The sequence below is a fragment of the Pipistrellus hanaki genome (genome assembly GCF_964339955.1).
Source record: "Pipistrellus hanaki genome assembly, chromosome: 10".
NCBI lineage: Eukaryota > Metazoa > Chordata > Mammalia > Chiroptera > Vespertilionidae > Pipistrellus > Pipistrellus hanaki.
The window spans coordinates 22,072,100-22,091,002 of record NC_140512.1 but is presented as its reverse complement, the minus strand read 5'-3'; the positions used below and the strand labels follow the sequence as shown (position 1 = coordinate 22,091,002).

The 18,903-nt window shown below is 33.6% G+C and overlaps 1 protein-coding gene across 5 annotated transcripts in view; it reads left to right on the top strand.

Annotated features, from left to right (window-relative positions):
• PCLO (piccolo presynaptic cytomatrix protein) overlaps window positions 1-18,903 on the top strand; it is a 254,587-nt gene that overhangs the window by 214,285 nt on the left and 21,399 nt on the right. For all 5 annotated transcript variants that reach the window (XM_084897067.1, XM_084897064.1, XM_084897066.1 and 2 more), the window contains 2 exons: window positions 11,662-11,803; window positions 18,057-18,130. In XM_084897067.1, the coding sequence (XP_084753193.1) occupies window positions 11,662-11,803; window positions 18,057-18,130 (216 nt within the window). The remainder of the gene's footprint in view (window positions 1-11,661; window positions 11,804-18,056; window positions 18,131-18,903) is intronic.

Genomic DNA, 18,903 nt, shown 5'->3' with positions numbered 1-18,903 from the left:
GCTGTGTGAGGGACTTTGAGTTTCCTAGTGGGGCCCCATTGTAGGAGAAAAGCTTGAAGCTACTTCCACAGACCAACCCTGCTGGAAACCACGTTCAGTGAGGCTCACTGCAGCCCCTGTCCCTGAAGAGCTTCATATGCTTACGTGGCCATGGGGAACTCGGAGTAAGCCATCACTCTGTGGAGCTGCTCTCTTGGGCAAGTGGTAGGGGGCGGCTGGGGTGGGATGCGGGGCGGGCACTGGGAGTGGAGGGCATTGTTACAAAAGGTAATTTTTTATTTTAAGAGTTTCCATATGTCCTTTGAAGTGTGCATTTTTAACTCTTTCTGGAGCCATCTAACATTTATTGTCAGTACTCTCTGCTACACATGCAGAGTCACAGACAGTAAATGAATAGCTCTGGCCATATGACACTGTCTCTTGCTGATGGACCTCTGTTCACAAAGACGAATCCACTGATCTACCTTCAATGGAATATTTTTGTTCTTTTCCAGTAGTAGCCATGGGTCTGCACGAGTCACCCACATAATGTATGTCTGATTCACGCTGGGAATATATATGTTCATTTCATCTGACATGAATAGCAAGACAGTTGGCCTAAGAATCAAATTTTCTTCAGTCATGCTGTGTCTTAGTCAAATGATCAAGTTATGGGCCTATCTAATTAGATAAAATTATTCATAGATTATTTGAGAGGAAGAGAAAGACCTAATTTTAACATGTCACAGTCCTTTAAGTACTGATTATGAGGTGTCTTTACCAAAGTTAAACTTAATTTTTAAAATGCAACTTATTTTACTTTGGGTTCAAGAAAATTATCCATATATATGTAATTACAAATATAATTACATATATGTGTGTATGTGTGTACATATATGTATATATGTATATGTACTATGTGTATATGTATATATATGTATATATATTGATATTAATATTTAGAGAGAGAGGAAGGGAATGGGAGAAACATTGATATGAGAGCGAACACTACTTGGCTGCCTCCTGTATACCCCCTGACAGGGATGGAGCTGGCAATCAGAGCATGTGCCCCAACCAGGAATCAAACCAGCAACCCTTTGGTGTACAGGATGATGCCCAACCAACTGAGCGACACTGGCCAGGGCAAGAAAATTACTCTTTACCAAGTTAATTTATGAAATTAAACACCAGAGAGCAGAAGCCTGAGGAAATGAGACAACAAGTAAATGGTGATGGAGAAAAAAAATAAGAAGCATGGAGCATGAAACAGCTGATGGGGCACAGTGAGAGGCCCTGGACAAAAATTACAACATGAGCATGGGGCTGGGAACATTATCACCTGGGCAGGAGGGATCCAGGGAAATGCTACCCAAGCAGAGGAACTCCAAAGACATCATCGGGCTACTTAACAGTGTTGCCTACATCCAGGTATCTAAATCATCCACCAACTACTTACTTCCCCCCACTTTCCATCCACATGCATTATATTATGTAAAATCATGAAATTTCACCCATTCTTTTTTGTAGAAGATAATTGGCGGGGTGACCTATGGATATGGGATAGGATGAGAGGAATCTTCATAGGATGAGGCGGATTAGAAAACTATCCTTTTTCATTTTATTTTATTGCTGTGTGGAATGTGTAAAAATATAATTAATCACTCAGGAGCCATTTATGGATTTTAAATGAAAATATATTAGAAATACAGAATTTTGACTGGGGTATTGAGTTTTTTAGAACAAATGGGAATAAGTAGATTTATAATCATAGCTTAATTCTTCAATACTTTATATCTTAAAGGTAAGATACTGAAAGATACAATTTTATCAATTAGTTAAGTTGATAATTTGAACAGAAATTAATTTTAAAAACCTGATATTGAAATTACAAATCAAACAAGAACAGATAAGTTTTGAGAAGAAAATGCTTGCTGAAAGTCAGGAGCATGGATCCCTATTTTTAACAAAGGGCAGTTGAATAAAATTTCTGCTGTATTTATTCATAAAAGAAAATAGAAGGAAAATTGGCTTTTCTTCATTACAAACCCAAAACCACAGTATTTAAAATTTTATTGGTCACATTATATTTTAATCTAACTCTTTATATAAAATGAATTTGGAATCTATATATAGAGATATAGAAAATATACTTTTTGTACTATATAATTTAAATTTCTATATAAGTAAATAACTATTAAATTACTACTTTGGCTCCAACCAACTATTAATTTTTTTTAATATATTTTATTGATTTTTTACAGGGAGGAAGAGAGAGGGATAGAGAGCTGGAAACATCGATAAGAGAGAAACATCGATCAGCTGCCTCCTACACACCCCTCACCGGGGATGTGCCTGCAACCAAGGTACATGCCCTTGACCGGAATTGAACCCAGGACCTTTCAGTCCGCAGGCCGATGCTCTATCCACTGAACCAAACAGGTTTCAGCCAACTATTAATTTTTAAGGAACATTTTAAAACTTTAAAGAAAACACCTTTTATGGGAGAATTTACATTACCTTATGCCAGCAAATCTTATTGTTTACTCTGGGTTTCTGCATATCATAAAGTAGCTTTTTAAAGCAAAATGAGGACAAATAAATTAGTATGATATATATAATTTTTAATTCAGATTTTTATGTTCCTAGGGTTTTGAAGTTCTGAATGTAATAAGTTTTGAAGGAATTTTATAAAGTTAAAAAGGATAATAAGAGCAATAAATATTTTCAAGAAAGGCTAACAACTTGATTTTTAGCATAAAAATAGATGACTATCAAAAAAAGCTGGTGCTAATTGGTTTCTTCTCATTTTCACATTTAACATGTCATTTCTATCACTAAATCTAAACCAGTAATTCTCACAGTGTGTTCATTGGCCCCTCGAGGTTGCAGAGATGTTTTGTAAGGGCCTAAACACTAAAAAAAAAAAAAAAAAAAAAAAATCTTAAGAATATTATGATGTTATTTGCTTTTCTAACTCTCATTCTTTCTCAAGTGCACAGTGCAGTTTTCCTGCATTTACATGAGATGTCAGGACATCATTGCTTTGATGACTAATGGAAAATGTACTTGCTTATTTTAATTTTTTTCTTAATTTTTAATATGATAAATATTGCTAGATATAACTCACATGAAACAAAGTTCTTTGGGGAATTCAATAATTTTTTAAAATATAAAAGGGTCTTGAGATCAAAATGTTAAAAAGCCACTGATCTTATACCTATGCACAATCATAATTTTTCTAATAGCCAAAGACATTGGATAATTAGAGGTTTCTTCCAAGATATAATTATATTTGTCTTATATCTGACTACCTTATATCTGTAATATTACACTTTGAAACCTTTTCTTTCCTTTCTCATTTAATGTTAACTTATAATTATTCAGATTGATAAAATTTTATTTTAAATGATTATTCAAAATACTTTATTGGAAATGATTTAGATTAAGTTATTGTTATATGTCTATATTACTCCTTACTTTCAAAATCTGACTGGTAAGTTGTCTATCAACTAATCAGGCTGTGCCCAAATTAGCATGGAGTGAGAGGGAGAATCATAAATATAGAATAAATTTTATGTGTCCCATTCTTGAAGACCAAATTTATTGGAAAATCAATCGTTTACATGGTTTTTTTTTTAATTTTGGTTTTATTATGTCTAGTACTAGACCTATATACTGCAAATTAATTGTGTTGGTAGAAATAATAGAAAAACTGAAGATCATCACTTTGATTCAAATTTGAGGAAAAAATTAAATTCTTTACCTATTGCCAAATTTCTGATCCCTAATTTTCACACATATAATTTAGCATGTTTAGATCTAAAAAGGAAATTCTGAAAAAAATATTTATTTCTAGAAAATATTTTCTGAATTTCCTATATTAGTTGTTCATCATTTATTTATAATCATATGTACATTTGATTATTTTTAAATGAATATTATGTTCCAAACTTCTTCAAAGTGTTAGTGAAACTACAGTAAACTAAGTAGAAAAAAAAAAAAAACACTGTCATTGTGAATCATCTATCCTCATATTATTTATTTAATAACCAATTAAAGATATATGGGACGAATTATGAAGAATGAGAAAGTGTGAGTTTTGTCTACCTTCTGTAGGTACTGAAAGAAAAATAATGTAATTTATATGCATGATCATGTTTAGAAATATCTAGAAGTAGAATTAATTATTTTTATTTAATTAATTGGCTCTGATTCTCACTACTAATCTTTGCAGTTCACTGGAATATAATCAACTACAGGAGGAAAGTATTTGAAAATTATTTACTTGAAGAAAGTAGATAGATTAATGAAATTAACTAAAGAGGTTAGGACACATGTTTATTAAATAATTGTCTAAACTCCTCTATATCTTGTGGCCATTAACTACATTTGAGTGATATGAAAAATACTACTCAGCCATGTAGCATTAGCCATGTAAATTAGTCTGCTGCTATTATTAAATTGTATGTATTTATACTGGAAATATATTGTATTTGGGCAGGATTTTAATATAAATCAAACTGAATTCCATTTGAGATCAATGTCCTTGTTATCTAAGTATTCATAATCTAAGTTATCAGTTTCTGAATTATGTAAGATCAGTTTTCAAAACTTCTTATAATTATTCAAATAATTCTGTACGTTTTGCAAGTAAACTTCAAGACAGAACATTTCTGCTTCAAAGGGAAATGAAATGAATATGGAAAATTAAGGGTTGGCCTTTAAGATTTTATGTAGATCTTGAATGATTTTTTTCTTTCAAATATTATTCTCCTTGCCATTAATCTCTTAAAGATAAAAATTTTTATTGTGTTACAGCAATTGTGCTAGCATCTTTTGTCAAAACCAAAACTTGGTATTTGCTAAATTACTTGATTTTTCTATTTATTTGGACATAGCTGGAATTATAACCTAAATTTATTAAATATAAAATAAACTTAATATCTTAATTTTCATTTATGAAAATACCTTAATCAAACTTTTTTTCCATTATTTGCTCTGAAATTTTGGTCCCCACTTAACCTGCATTTACTTTAATTGACTTCTGGAAAAAACAGTTCTGAACCAAAAACATGTTAAAAAGGAAGGTGGACTTAAAAGGCACCATTAGAGCATAAACACAAGGACTATAGTAGACTGCTGAGCCACTGCATATATTTACATAAGAAAAAATCCTCTCCACCATGTTAGTAGTTAAACCAGCTTTACTCTCATTTCCAAACACCTGTTATGTTGAAGTTACATGATATTATTTCTGTTCCTGGAATAATAATTGAACCTATTATCTACAAAGACAGAGGATGAGTGAACAGAGACTATGAAGGATACCTGAAAATTACTGATAGCATTAGATAAAAACAGACTGTTAAATTGATCATTAAAATACCTTGAAAAATTTTGTCATAAATTCAATGCAGATGGAGAGAAAAGAGAGTGAACATGACTCAGAGCTTCACCACCTTTCCGGAAATATAGCAGTCAGAGGTATCACTTCTCCATCTTCCTCTCTGAACAGTACTACTCCTGAATATGGAATATGTTAAGACGCATATTTTTATTTTAGTAGGTAAAAAAAACATCCTATTCCTTGTGGTTTGGTATAAATTTTTAATGCCTTTGTGTTTTTTTAACCAATAATTTTCATTTTAAAAATCCCAATATTTTTTTCCTTTTATCTGCCACCCCTGACACATACACGTCAAACTTTATAAATGACTGATAGGGAGATCAGAGTTATCTATTTTCATACTTTTATTTATGAAAACTTGTAATTTGAGAGTATGTGAACACTCCTATAAATAGCTGTATTAAAACCACCTACGGCATTTTTCTAGTACTGATTTCTTTTAAATCTTTCCAAATTGGACAGTGAATATACTAAAGTTAAAAAAAAAAAGATATTCAAGTTCTTGTACGATACATCTCTTCTTAAATTAATATCCCTGAACTGCAATAAGATGTGCTTTTTAAAAGTGGACATAATTCAAGGGAAGCCTACCAAATAAAGTTAATAACAATGGAATTTAAAGCCTGACATTTTCAGGTACACACTCAAAACAAATAAACAAATAAGATAAAACTGCAGTCTCTTTAGTAACAAGCAACAATAATAGCAGATGGATAAGAGGTCAAAAGATGGGCAGTGACAGTGGGGAAAGAGTAAAGGTCACTAGAGTAAATGCCAGCGAAAGTAGAGCTAGCCAAAGAAAAATCCTATGTGCGATACATACACAATCTCTAAAATAGCAAGGTGGTTATTTAGATTCTGTCATTAAACTATTGGCATAAACAAAATAGTTATTAAATTATCTCTCTCAATTTCAAACAGTTAATCCTAAATCCTATAGATTGTATCAATGCAGATAATATTAATATCCTATGGACCAAGTAATTTGGGAAATTGCAGGCTACCTACATTATAAATTATTCCTGAAATATTTGGCAGTAGCTTTGAGCTGGACCAAGAGTAAAAAACCAATGACAGAACATCACAGGCAGCAGGGCTTTATACATTCCTAGCACTGAATTCGAAGTTCTGAAATATGCAGACACCTCACAATTTTTTTTAAAATATATTTTTTATTGATTTCAAAGAGGAAGGTTAAAGAGGAAGGGAGAGGGATAGAGAAATAGAAACCTCAATGATGAGAGAGAATCATTGATTGGTTGCTTCCTGCACGTCCCACATTGGGAATGGAGCCCACAACCTGGGCATGTGCCCTAACCAGGAATGAAACATGACTTCCTGATTCATCGGTCAAAACCTCACAATCTTAATGTGACATAATTGGATGTGATAGAAAAGTGGATTAGTGGTTGTATTTAGTTTTGATTCTTTCTCATTAATTAGCATCTGAACTAAAACAAGTCACTTAATCTTTCCTGAGCTTAGTTTTCCTATAAGAGAAATCATGGGTCAGGTTATCTCTAGAGTCCTTAGCAGCTTTCTTTGATCTCCAGAGTTCCACAATTGTAAAGTTGTCTTCAATTCTCATCTGTGGATTTAGAGCACAGCACTGCCATCATGTGGTAGGTACAGCGATAGGTCTGCATTTTGAAGTACTGCTGTACCAACAAAACAGGGCAAACTAATGGAAGACAGATGTTCAAAGAGACATGATCAGGTTTAATTAAGATTAGCCACAGAAAGTAATAAAACAATGATGTCTAACTGTCTCTCATCCAAAGAAAATGAAGAGATCAAAAATAATTTAAGGCAGGTTAAATTGACTCACACAAAGATAAAATCTATTTACCTGAAATGCCCCCACAATCACTGAATCTCAAAAATGATTCAAGACCTGAGGATTTATTCCTCTAGGCTCTCAAAAGAAATTTCAGTTGTTGTACTGTTGATATTTGGCTCTGTTGACTAATGAGTTTGCAGACCACTGGGAGCAGGGACCCTTTCTGCAAGAGTATGCTTATTTACCCCTATGCTTATTTAATACATTCTTTCTTCTAGTCAGTACTTGGTAGTACAAACAGGAATTCACAAAGAAAGTACACACACAAAATGTAGGCTCCAATTTTTTTTTAATTAAATAAACTTCAATTCTGTAAAAACAAACATTCTCATATGTAATACTTAGGCACATAATATGCCCATACATAATAGGTCCATGATTTCTGAAACTATGATTAAGAGCAGAGGTAGAATGTTTTTACATTGTTAATTTTGAAATCATAAAGTTATGGGAAATCATATTTAGTTTTAATGTTTTGAAATTTTATTTTATTCAGGAACAGAAATACAAAGACAAGAAGTGGGATTAGGACAAGTACTAGCATCTATAATAGCACCCTCTGGTGGTTCTGATGGATTGTTACTATACATATTATTTTCTATCATTCCAATTTAAATCTTTATATATGTAACTAGTGGCCCACTGCATGGATTCGTGCACATTAAAAGGAAATTAATTAGAAGGTGGTCAGCAGGGCGGGACTGGGTGAGACAGACTGGACACACCCTGGAGCTAACCTCCCTCGGTCCAGTCCCTCCCCAGCTGGCTGCACCTGGATGAACTGGGTCCCTCCAGCAGGTGGGGTCCCTTGACGTGGCCTGCTGGGATTGGGCCAAAACTGGCTCTCTGACATCCCCCTAGGGGTCCAGAGTGCTAGAGTTGTTGTCGCTGGGCAGCTCCTGCATTGAGCATCTGCCCTCTGGTGGTCAGTGCGTGTCATACCTACTGGCTGGTTGGCCGGTCAAATGTTCACTTAGCCTTCTATATAGATAGATATCCATGGCCAGTTATGAACTTTTTTTGAAGTTCACAAAGGTATGCTCTCTTGTGCTTAGTGTATTATTATTTCTTTCAACCAAACAAGTTTTGTGGGGATTGGGAAAACAAAACATCTTGTTGAATGATCACATTTCCCCACACAGTATGACATTCAAGTTACTGTTGCTGAGAAATGTATGATTTATATAGAATACACAGTTGGATACAAAGTGAGCTATTACTATAAATCATTCAACTGTTATTTGATTAAGGGAAACGATTAATGTATTGTTTTTAGTAAATATTTCTTCAGCATAGTTTCAGAATAAGCTTGTAAGAAGGCTACCATGGAGAAAACACAGGCTCTGCTTTGAACAATGACATTAATATAACAGCTACAATCAAAGACAAAAAGTGGTGACTGTCAAGAAAAGACATTTGATCTTGTGCTTTGAGAGTTGGCTTCTGATGGGCAAGACAAGGAAAATGCATGAGGCAGGGACTTTACTGATCTGAGCTGGGCCTTGACTGAGAAATGTAATTTAGGTATGAAAAGGTATTTGGGGCAGAAAAAGTATAACAAAATTGGGGGGGGGGGTGGAGGGGGGGGGAAGGAAAGCTCCAGCCATAGTTCAGGGGAAATAAGCCAAACCAAAGGGAGTCAGAGTGAATGGTCTGAGTGGACTTCCATGTAAAGCATTCGAAGGAGAATTAAGAGAGGTACATTTGAAAAGAAACAGATGATAAAGGACTCTGGGAGGCAAACTACAAATTTGTCTAAAATGACTTATGTTAAGAGGAGGTATAACCCAGTAAAAAGCAAAGGTCCATTCTGCATCTTAATTGAATTCATTTTCAGAAGCAAACCAAATGTCAGGCTATCTAATTCTATCCCACATTTACATAACCAGGTTAAGAGTAAAATAAAATCAAATAAAGCAGTAGATGTTTTGTTAAGGTAATGCCAAACACCTAGATTTATTTAAATTAATTACCTAACATAACTACCCAACATTTCTTTAGACACAACCTTACATAAATTTTGTTTGCAAAAATATTAGGTAGACAAGACTTACTCCAATATATGTATATGTTTCATAGATTTTTTTTTTCTTTTTGTATCTATAAAAGATTATTTGTTTGCATATAAATGGACAGCACTTGCACAGGCTTTCTGAATGAGATTTCTATTCCACTAAACAAGACAAAAAAAACCTGTCTTTTGTTAAATTTACTTCTAGCCTTGTTCCTTTCTTCTTATATCATTTTGCATTCTGTACACATCTGAAATTTCCCAGAAGGGAATACAACTAAAAATTGTATCAGGAAAATCAAAGTTCACAAAAGAAAGGATTGGATATTTGTAAATATAAATAATAAGACATCCTTTCTATAATGTAGTTATTTTGATACATTGTAAGATTGCTCTTGGATGGAAATTGTTTTAATTTAGTAGAAATAAGTTGATTTAAAATTAAAGTTTGTTAATATTTGTCTTTGAAAATAGTATATTGTGACTTTTCTAGTTGATAAAATTAAAAATTTTTATTCAATATCATACTAAAAACTATAAACAGTCTTGTTGGTTGGATTATATAATGACAACCAAAAAGTATTACAGTGTTCCTTTTTTTACAATCAATTGACTAATCTGATTCATTATGTGGCTAATTATGCAATTTAATTTATTTTATAAATGCTTGTAATTTTATATCACAGTGATGTTATCTTTTTATTTTTAAGTTATTTTTTAAATTACTTTCTTTAACACCAAATACTCTATCTGTGTTTTTTCTGCATAAATTGAAGAAAATATTAAGCAAATATTGTAACTATCATTCTGTTTCAGCAAATCTAGTCCTACGGGATACCAGTAATTCATTGATCAGAAGCTCTTTAACAGGATTCAAGCCTTTTTCTAAATAGCTATTTCCAACGTATACCTGATATGTAATTGATTAATACACATTTCCCCCCCTATCCTGAGAAACTGATACTACTATCACTGGAATAGACTTAAAACTGTCTGGTAGCTTTAGAGAATCTGTTGTCCTGAAATGAGGGAAACACTGAATTTTTTCAAGATTGATCCTGACTGCCCTGATGATGGTTTCCTGCCTCTCATGGTTTCCCTCACCATGTTTATATTTTTCACTTCCCATGGTTATATTGATTATATTAAAATTCCAACACATCACGAGTTGTCATGCTTGTATATCGTTTCTTAAGAAAAATGCATATATCTTAGGATCACTAAAGAATAACCAACGATTCATCCAGTGTGGGACTCTATTTGCTTACGAAACTCCCGATTGAACAGAGGCGTGTCTACGGAAGAGGGCCTCTTAGGTTAGTAGCATAGAAGAAGCAGGCAAACTTACTGATAGGACTAGGCACACTCAAAGACACTGGGGAACAGCCACTGAGGAGAGAATGTGAGAATGGCAAGATGAAGAAGAGTCGGTTACTGGGCTCGTGCTTTCTCTCCTCACAGTCACAAGCTTATGAGACAGGCCTTGCTGACCCCTTTATTTTCCAATGAGGAAACTGAGAATTCTTAGGTTCACTACAGAATGATTGGGCTTCAAAATCACATCAATATGATCAAAGCTTATACTCTTAAGCTGACCAGATAAAAGAAGGTAGATAACAATTTCAAAAATTTGCCAAGAGAACCTTCTCTCTACAAAAATAAGAGAAATGCTTGATTTCTTTTTATGTCAAAAGTTTTTCCCCAAATCTCCTGTAATGTAGAACTTCACTAACAATACTAGTATTATATAACTACTGCATAATTTATAGAACAAAATTATTATGTTTCTATGGGAATATAGATTCTTATATCCCCCCCAAAATTAAACTTATTACAATTTTCAAATAAGTCCCAGTCATAAACTGAGAGGTGCCTAAAAAGAAACAAATATCTTAAAATTGAATAACCTGCTGGAGATAGTTGGTAGAGCTATATCCAAACAAGCACAGAATTTCAATCACTTCTTCACTTCTCAAGAGGAAAACATTATTCGTTATTAATATGGAAAATAAGCAATTTTTCCTTATCCTGCTATGTGTATTTACCCAAATCTTCCTAAACTGCTTTCTCCACAAAATAGCCAGCATTCTTATTTGTTTGCTATACCATTATTGCAATACTGTACACATAAATCACAAATGACAATAATAGAATACTTACATACTATTTAACTCAGTCTAAAATATGATGGTTTATCCTTAAAAGTGATTGCTTTTTCCTTTATGTCTAATGATAACAATCAAGGCCTGTGTGCATTATCTGTTGAGGAAAACAAAGTGAAAGGCAGGTTAAGAAATGCGGAGTTCTTGCCAAAGCTGTTTCTTTATAGCTAGAAATGAAGACAATGCATAATCATGCACTTGGAGATCCCTGCGAGTAGTATCACTGACTGACTGTGGTGTTGACTCTTCCCACATCATGCAGCAAAGCCTACCAATCACCGGCCTGCAGACAGCTCCGTGTCCACCGGCTCCTCGGGCAGCAGCTTTGGCAGTGGGTATAGCGTGGACAGTGAAGGAAGCAGCAGCACTGCAGGGGAGACTAATCCATTTCCTATTCCAAGGATGTAAGTGGTTCTTTTTTTCTCACTCCAAAGCTAACAGCATCATGAGTAAGCTTTTCTTACCATTTAACAGGAAATACTAGATAATTATCCAATTCTGAGTCATTGTCCCTGAAATGCTTCAACTGTTCATGTTTACACTTAAAAACAACAACAACAACAACAACACTGTTTAAGAAAGACTGGATTCATTTAATTAATTTGAAGGATGAATGATGATCATAACCAGCTTTACTTATTTAGTGCAATTTGTATTAATTTAAAAAAAAACTGATAAAAACTGATTAGCCATGCCTGAATCATACTTTAATCACATACTGAACAAACACAAACATCATTGGGATTGGAGATAAACAGATTAATTTACTTTGAATCAGGAGAGATAAAACAGATTTAAAGAACTCATGGCATATTTGAAATAGATAACACATTGGGCTGCTCAAACAGATTTTTTTTTTCCAGCTATAAATCTCACTACAATTAAAATTAAAGATTTTTGAAGTTTGTCCAAATTTTCTAGAACAAATAGCAAGCATTCCATAGATCCCTGAATAGATACTCTTAGAATAAAGTTCATTTACAATATGTCAAACCTCAAGAAAATCATATTGCAAATCAAATGTAAGATTGTCTTTAGAATGGATTTAGTCATATGGGTGGCAAAATCCAGCAGGATCCGAGATAAATATGTAGGTCATATCTGTTCCCATATAAAAACTCAAACAATGACCTTTCCTTCTCCTCCCCACTGCTAGTGTTCTGGGCTTTCAAAACACCACTGGTCCACACAGCTCGAGAATCTGGGCCAGGGGGAATCCAGCCCACCACCTGGTGGTGTTAGCTTTTGAATTTTTAAATGTTTGAAAAAAAGAACAAAACAAAACAAAAACAGGAGAGCATAGCATTTCGTGACACAGGAAAATCCTATGGAATCGAAATTTCAGGCTCACAAGTTTCTATTGGAACACAGCCACGCCCGTGCATTTAAGCCTTGCTGATGCTGCTTCTCACTGTGAGGCAATCTTGAATAGTTGCTATCTGTCCTTTACAGAAAAAGCTTACAGACCCCTCCCTGAAACCCTGGGGAAGGGTCTTTTTCATTTTCTCCAATGTTGAGTGAGGCTTTCTTGGGGGTGGAACTTCCTTTTCTCTTTGTTTGTTTGTTTGTTTGTTTGTTTTGATTTGTTTTGTTATTAATATATTTTGTTGATTTTCCACAGAGAGGAAGGGAGAAGGATAGAGAGCTAGAAACATCTTTTCTGGGAACTTGAGGGTCTGCTGAATCAAGTGATGAAGGCTTGGATCTGGATGTGTTGACTTAGTATAGGGCTGGGGTGTTGATCTGTGAGTGCCTTGGGTGGGGCCTGGATGAGGCTGGTTGGCCTATTTGGAAATGTCTTTTGTGTGAAATGTATCATTGGGCATGTGGTGGTATTATTGATATGAGAAAATGCTAAGTAACTGATTTACTATCTGAAAAGGGATTTACTATCGGGGAAAGGGAGGGAGGAAGAGACTGAACATAAACTGCACCTATGGATGAGGACAATGGGGGATGGGGAGGGGGCAGAGGGAGGGGTGGGAACCTGGTGGAGGGGGGGAAGAAATGAGGAACCTTTGTAATAATATGAACAATAAAGATTGATTTAAAAAAAAAAAAAAAAGAAAAGAAACATCGATGAGAGAGAAACATCGACCAGCTGCCTCTTGCACACCCCCCACCGGGATGTGCCCGCAACCAAGGTACATGCCCTTGACCGGAATCGAACCCAGAACCTCTCAGTCCACAGACCCATGCTCTAATCCACTGAGCAAAACCAGTTTTGGCTTCTCTTTGTTTCAATGTCATGATTTTTTATTCTTTCCTTTTGATCTCAAGAATAGCACTATTATTTAGATAATGGCTCAATTTACAAGAGCAAAATCTTGGAGGGAATGTATTTGTACAGTGAAAAATGTGTTTATACTGTGATTTTTAAGTTAAATTTTTTCCTGCTTAAAATGAGTAATTGTTGGATCACCTGGCCATCTTTATTTTATAAAGAATTTAGCTATGGATTCATACAGTTATTTGTATTTAACTATTTTTCCTTGAAAATTATTTCTAAAAGAAATCTGATCTCATTTGTTCTCAGCCTCTGGTGATCCAGTTTGATGCAAGAGAATTTTAGCAAATTCATTAAATCCCTATCTATAAATTGCAAATTTCATATGAAATTATAAAGGTTTGCACCACACATCTCTTAATAACCTTACAATTCATCTTCACCTTTCAAATACTATTTTAACACTAATGATCAAGTTGTAAATTTCAGAGTGTAAACTCTATTTTTTCCCCATTTTCATATTTCTCTTCTAAATCAAGGCATTTCAAAATTGCTTAGGAAGCTATTGTTTTGCCATATGAGTACACAAAATAGTTCTCTTTTCTAAAGCATTATAGAATAGACATATGTACAAGCAGTATTTACTAGTTATTATATATGCCCCTTTGTGTCTAACATAAGTGCACTAGCATAAGTGCTCAGTAACTATTTGGTAAGTGATTTACAAATATAATTCTAAACTGTGTAGTCAGGCCGAAACCGGTTTGGCTCAGTGGTAGAGCGTAGAGTGGTAGAGCGTTGGTCTGTGGACTGAAAGGTCTCAGGCTCGATTCCGGTCAAGGGCATGTACATTGGTTGCGGGCACATCCCTGGTAGGGGTGTGTAGGAGGCAGCTGGTCAGTGTTTCTCTCTCATCGACATTTCTGGCTCTCTATCTCTCTCCCTTCCTCTCTGTAAAAAAATCAGTAAAATATATTTAAACTGTGTAGTCAGAATGTTCTGAGCTGAATATTATTTATTGGAAATTCAGAAAAATTGCACTCGTCACATGACTCACAGGTACGTTTCCTTTGTACTTCATTTAGTTTCATAATGCTGTAAAAATTTTCTAGATAGCCAGCTGGCATGGCTCAGTGGTTGAGCATCGACCTATGAACCAGGAGGTTATGGTTCAATTCCCGGTCAGGGCACATGCCCAGGTTGCAGGCTGGGTCTCCAGTGTAGACAGCCAATCAATAATTCTCTCTCATCATTGATTTCTCTCTCTCTTTCTTCCTCTCTCTCTCTCTCTCCCTCTCCCCCTTCCTCTCTGAAATTAATAAAAATATATATTAAAATTTTTCTAGGTAATTATAGAAATGCACCAAGTACAGATTTTAGCTACATATCTAATGTTAAAATCAGTTTTCATTAGAAGCAATGACTGCAGCTGACTATCACCACTAAAATGAATTATAGGACTCAAGATCAAATAAAAATATAAAAAATTATTTTATTACAATTACTAAAAATTATAATTATTTAGTTAAAGCTTGACATAGTATAAGATAGTATTTTTTAAGCACTCTCATCTGCTAGATTACCACTACCAAAATGATCCTCACTTTCAACTGAGTTTGGCTCATTCTAGTAGGATGGTGTATGTTAAAGGTGGGATGGCTGTATTGTTGAGCTTTCCCCCTTTTTGTAACAGAGGAAAATTAATGTTTTTTTAAATTATCAACTACCTATCTTGAATCTCATAGAAGCAATTACACAAATTGAGGTTTTAAGGATTGCTTAAATAAGACTTTTTTTTTTTTTTTAATCCTGAGGTAATGTGCCTTCCCAGGAAGAAAATTTAGCAATGTGAATCACATGATTGTACACATTACAGAAAAGTCTGTTCGTGTTTTCTTCTTCCCTTCCTCTCTCTAACTCTCCCCTCCAGCCAGCCCTTCCTTCTTTCCTTCCTTCCTTTTGTCATTAATTCCTTCCTTCCTTTTTATAATTTCTGGCATAGTGGCTTCACTATCTTTTTTTTATTTTTAATTTCCATCTTCCCACCATCTCCACGTTGGCAACCATTAGCTTGTTCTCTATGAGTCTGTTTCTGTTTATTCATTTATTTTGATGTTTTTTTTAGATTCTACATTAAGTGAAATCAGACATTATTTGTCATTTTCTGCCTGACTTACTGCACTTAGCATAATAACCCATAGTTCCATCCATATTGTTGCTAATGGCAATATTTTATATATACTACATCTTATCCATAGACATATAATTTGCAGCCATATCTTAGCTATGACAATAATGCCACAATGAAGATAGAACTGTATATATCTTTCAAATTAGTGGTTTTGTTTCGTTCAGATAAATATTCAGGAGTGAAATTGCTAAATGGAATAGCAGCTCTATTTTTAATTTTTTGAGGAACCTCATACTATTTTTCTATAGTGGCTGCATTAATTTATAATCCCAGCAACACTGCACATAAGTGTTTCCTTTTCTCCAGATCCTCACCACCACTTGTTTGTTGATTTACTGATGACAGCCATTCTGACAGGTGTGAGGTGACATTATAGTTTTAATTTGAATTTCCCTGGTGATTAGTGATGTTGAGCATGTTTTCATGTGTCTGTTGGCAATTTCTATGTCCTCTTTGGAGAAATGTCTATTCAGGTCCTCTGCCCATTACTATTTATTTATTTACTTATTTATTCATTTTATTAATCTTCACACAAGGAAATGTTTAAAATTTATTTTTAAAATTTATTTTCATTTTTAAATTTTATTTTTAAAATTTATTTTTAAATGTATTTTTAAAATTTATTTTTAATTATATTTGACATTCAATATTTTATTAGTTCCAACTAGTACAACATAGTGATTAGACATTTATACATCTTATGAAGTGATCACTCTGATGTCTACTACTGCCCATCTGACACTATATGTAGTTATTACAATATTATTGACTATATCCCCTATGCTGTACTTTATATCCCTGTGTCTGCTTTTACAACTGGAAATTTGTACTTCTTAACCCCTTCATCTTTTATACCCATCCAATCAACCCCCTTCCCCTCATGTGACCATCAGTTTGTTTCTATAACGTTGCAGTGCAGTTTGATATCAGGTACTTTGTTCTTCTTTTTTCAGTTTTGCTTTGCTATTTGGGGTCTTTTGTTGGTTCCATATAAATTTTAAGATTACTTGTTTTCGATCTGTGAAATATGTCATTGATATTTTGATAGGGACCGCATTAAACCTGTAGATTGCTTTGGGTAATATGGTATAATTAGGTTCTTAAGAAAGAAATATGGTTACATTTTTAGCATGCCAAATATTTTTGTGAAAGTAAGAATTGTTAGTAAGTCCTACTATGTTAGAACTACTGTCTAGAAAGTATAGTATCAAAATGTTATTTTGTTAAAGCATCCTTAAGCATTTTTATCCCATTTTTTAGAACATCTTCTATATGTACATACAATGCAATTCCAAAAACTTTTGTATGTCATGTAGCTTTCTCTAACTAAAGAAATAGCCTATACTCTTTTGCCTATTACATTATCAATATTCTGTAGCCACAGTGCCCCCAGGATCATAAATTATCTATTTGGCCTTCCAAAAACGTTTGATGCTGAAACAAAAAATGAACAGCAGGCTCAGACGGAATTCTAAGGCCATTATGTCCATGCCTACCTATTAACACTTTATATTTATTGAATGCTATTATGTTTTAAGCACAGTGTTAAGCACTTTATATATTTTTTCATGTAGTTTTCTCGTAACCAGAAGGTGGCTAATGTGACTATCCTTATATTACAAAAGAAGAAACAATCTTTACCAGAGTAAGTAGATATGCCTTTGATGACATACAGCATGAAATAACAAAGCTGGAAGCAGAAACCAAGCGGTCTGACTCAAAAAAAAAACCCAATGTGCTCCATACAGCTGAATACCCAGGAAGGATCTAAAAGGAAGCCACTAAGTGAAGTAAAAGTCTGTGTTATTACAATATGATTTTATATAATTCAATTCGCAGTTTTCATTCTCACCAAAGGATCAATGCAACTCATCATAAAAAGTGTAAACATATAAAAATCATTCTCACTTTTGAGTTTAAAATGGAAAAATAGCCACTCCCATATTCTAAAACAAAATTTCAAAATTTCATGCTGGTCTGATCTTTAATAAATGAGTCAACAATTAAGACACTGAATCTTGAGGCATTAGGTTGGACTATGTAGAAACAACAAACAAATTCCCATTTTAAAATTAACACTATATAGAGGAATTTATTGTACTTATATTTGCCATTCAGGTAATTTATTGCAGATATGAATATAAAATGTCATTCTATTTTTGCAAACTTGGCTTCCTCATTTGCATTTAGGCAAGCATAGCTGAAAATAGTGTAATTTTATTATTTTCTTTATGAACAGAGGGAAGATGGGGCATAATGGGCAAGATCCTATGAAACAGCCAGGAGTAGGAGTGGGCCTATCAGACACTGAAGGTGAGTTAAAATTTATGATACTGGATTTTGACTGAATCTGACATTAGAAGTATTTTGAATTGTTTTTCTTTTAACATAAATGTTAATTTCTAAATTAACATTCTAATGATATACTAATGGCAGGAGCACTATGAAATGAGTCATTGGTATCAACATTATTTACTAAATTAGAATGATTTTATAACTTCATTTAACAATTGTTCAATTTCCTTGTTCATGTTTAACATTTAATGTCCAATTTTCTTGTTCATATTTAACATTTAAGTATTCATACTTAACAAAAATTTTAAGAGGAAGAAGAATGAGAATGATGACAGGACAGAGAGAAGAATTTCTTAGGAAAAAGAAAATCTTCACATTTCAAAACATTTTTTTTAAATACCATGCAAATAAAAAAAATCATGAAAGCTCATTTAAGTCAATAGAAATTCTTAAGTATATAGAGTTAAGAAGAAACCAATAGTCTAAAAATTATTCTGCAAAAAAAATAATAATGACTGAATAACTTCTAAAGTGGAAAACTAATTTGAAATTAAATTTGGTTGTATTAACAAATGGTAAGGTTATTACAGATACAAAACAAAACAAAACAAAACAAAACACAAACCATCCTTAACTTTAGCAAAAACATAACCAGTATCTATAAGCACAATGAATGGCTTAGCCTTCATAATATTGTGATAAGATCAGATAGCACTGTTATTCTGCACACATTTACCAACCTTCAATGATTTTAACTATCCTATTATTTTAAACTATCCCAAGTACTTTCA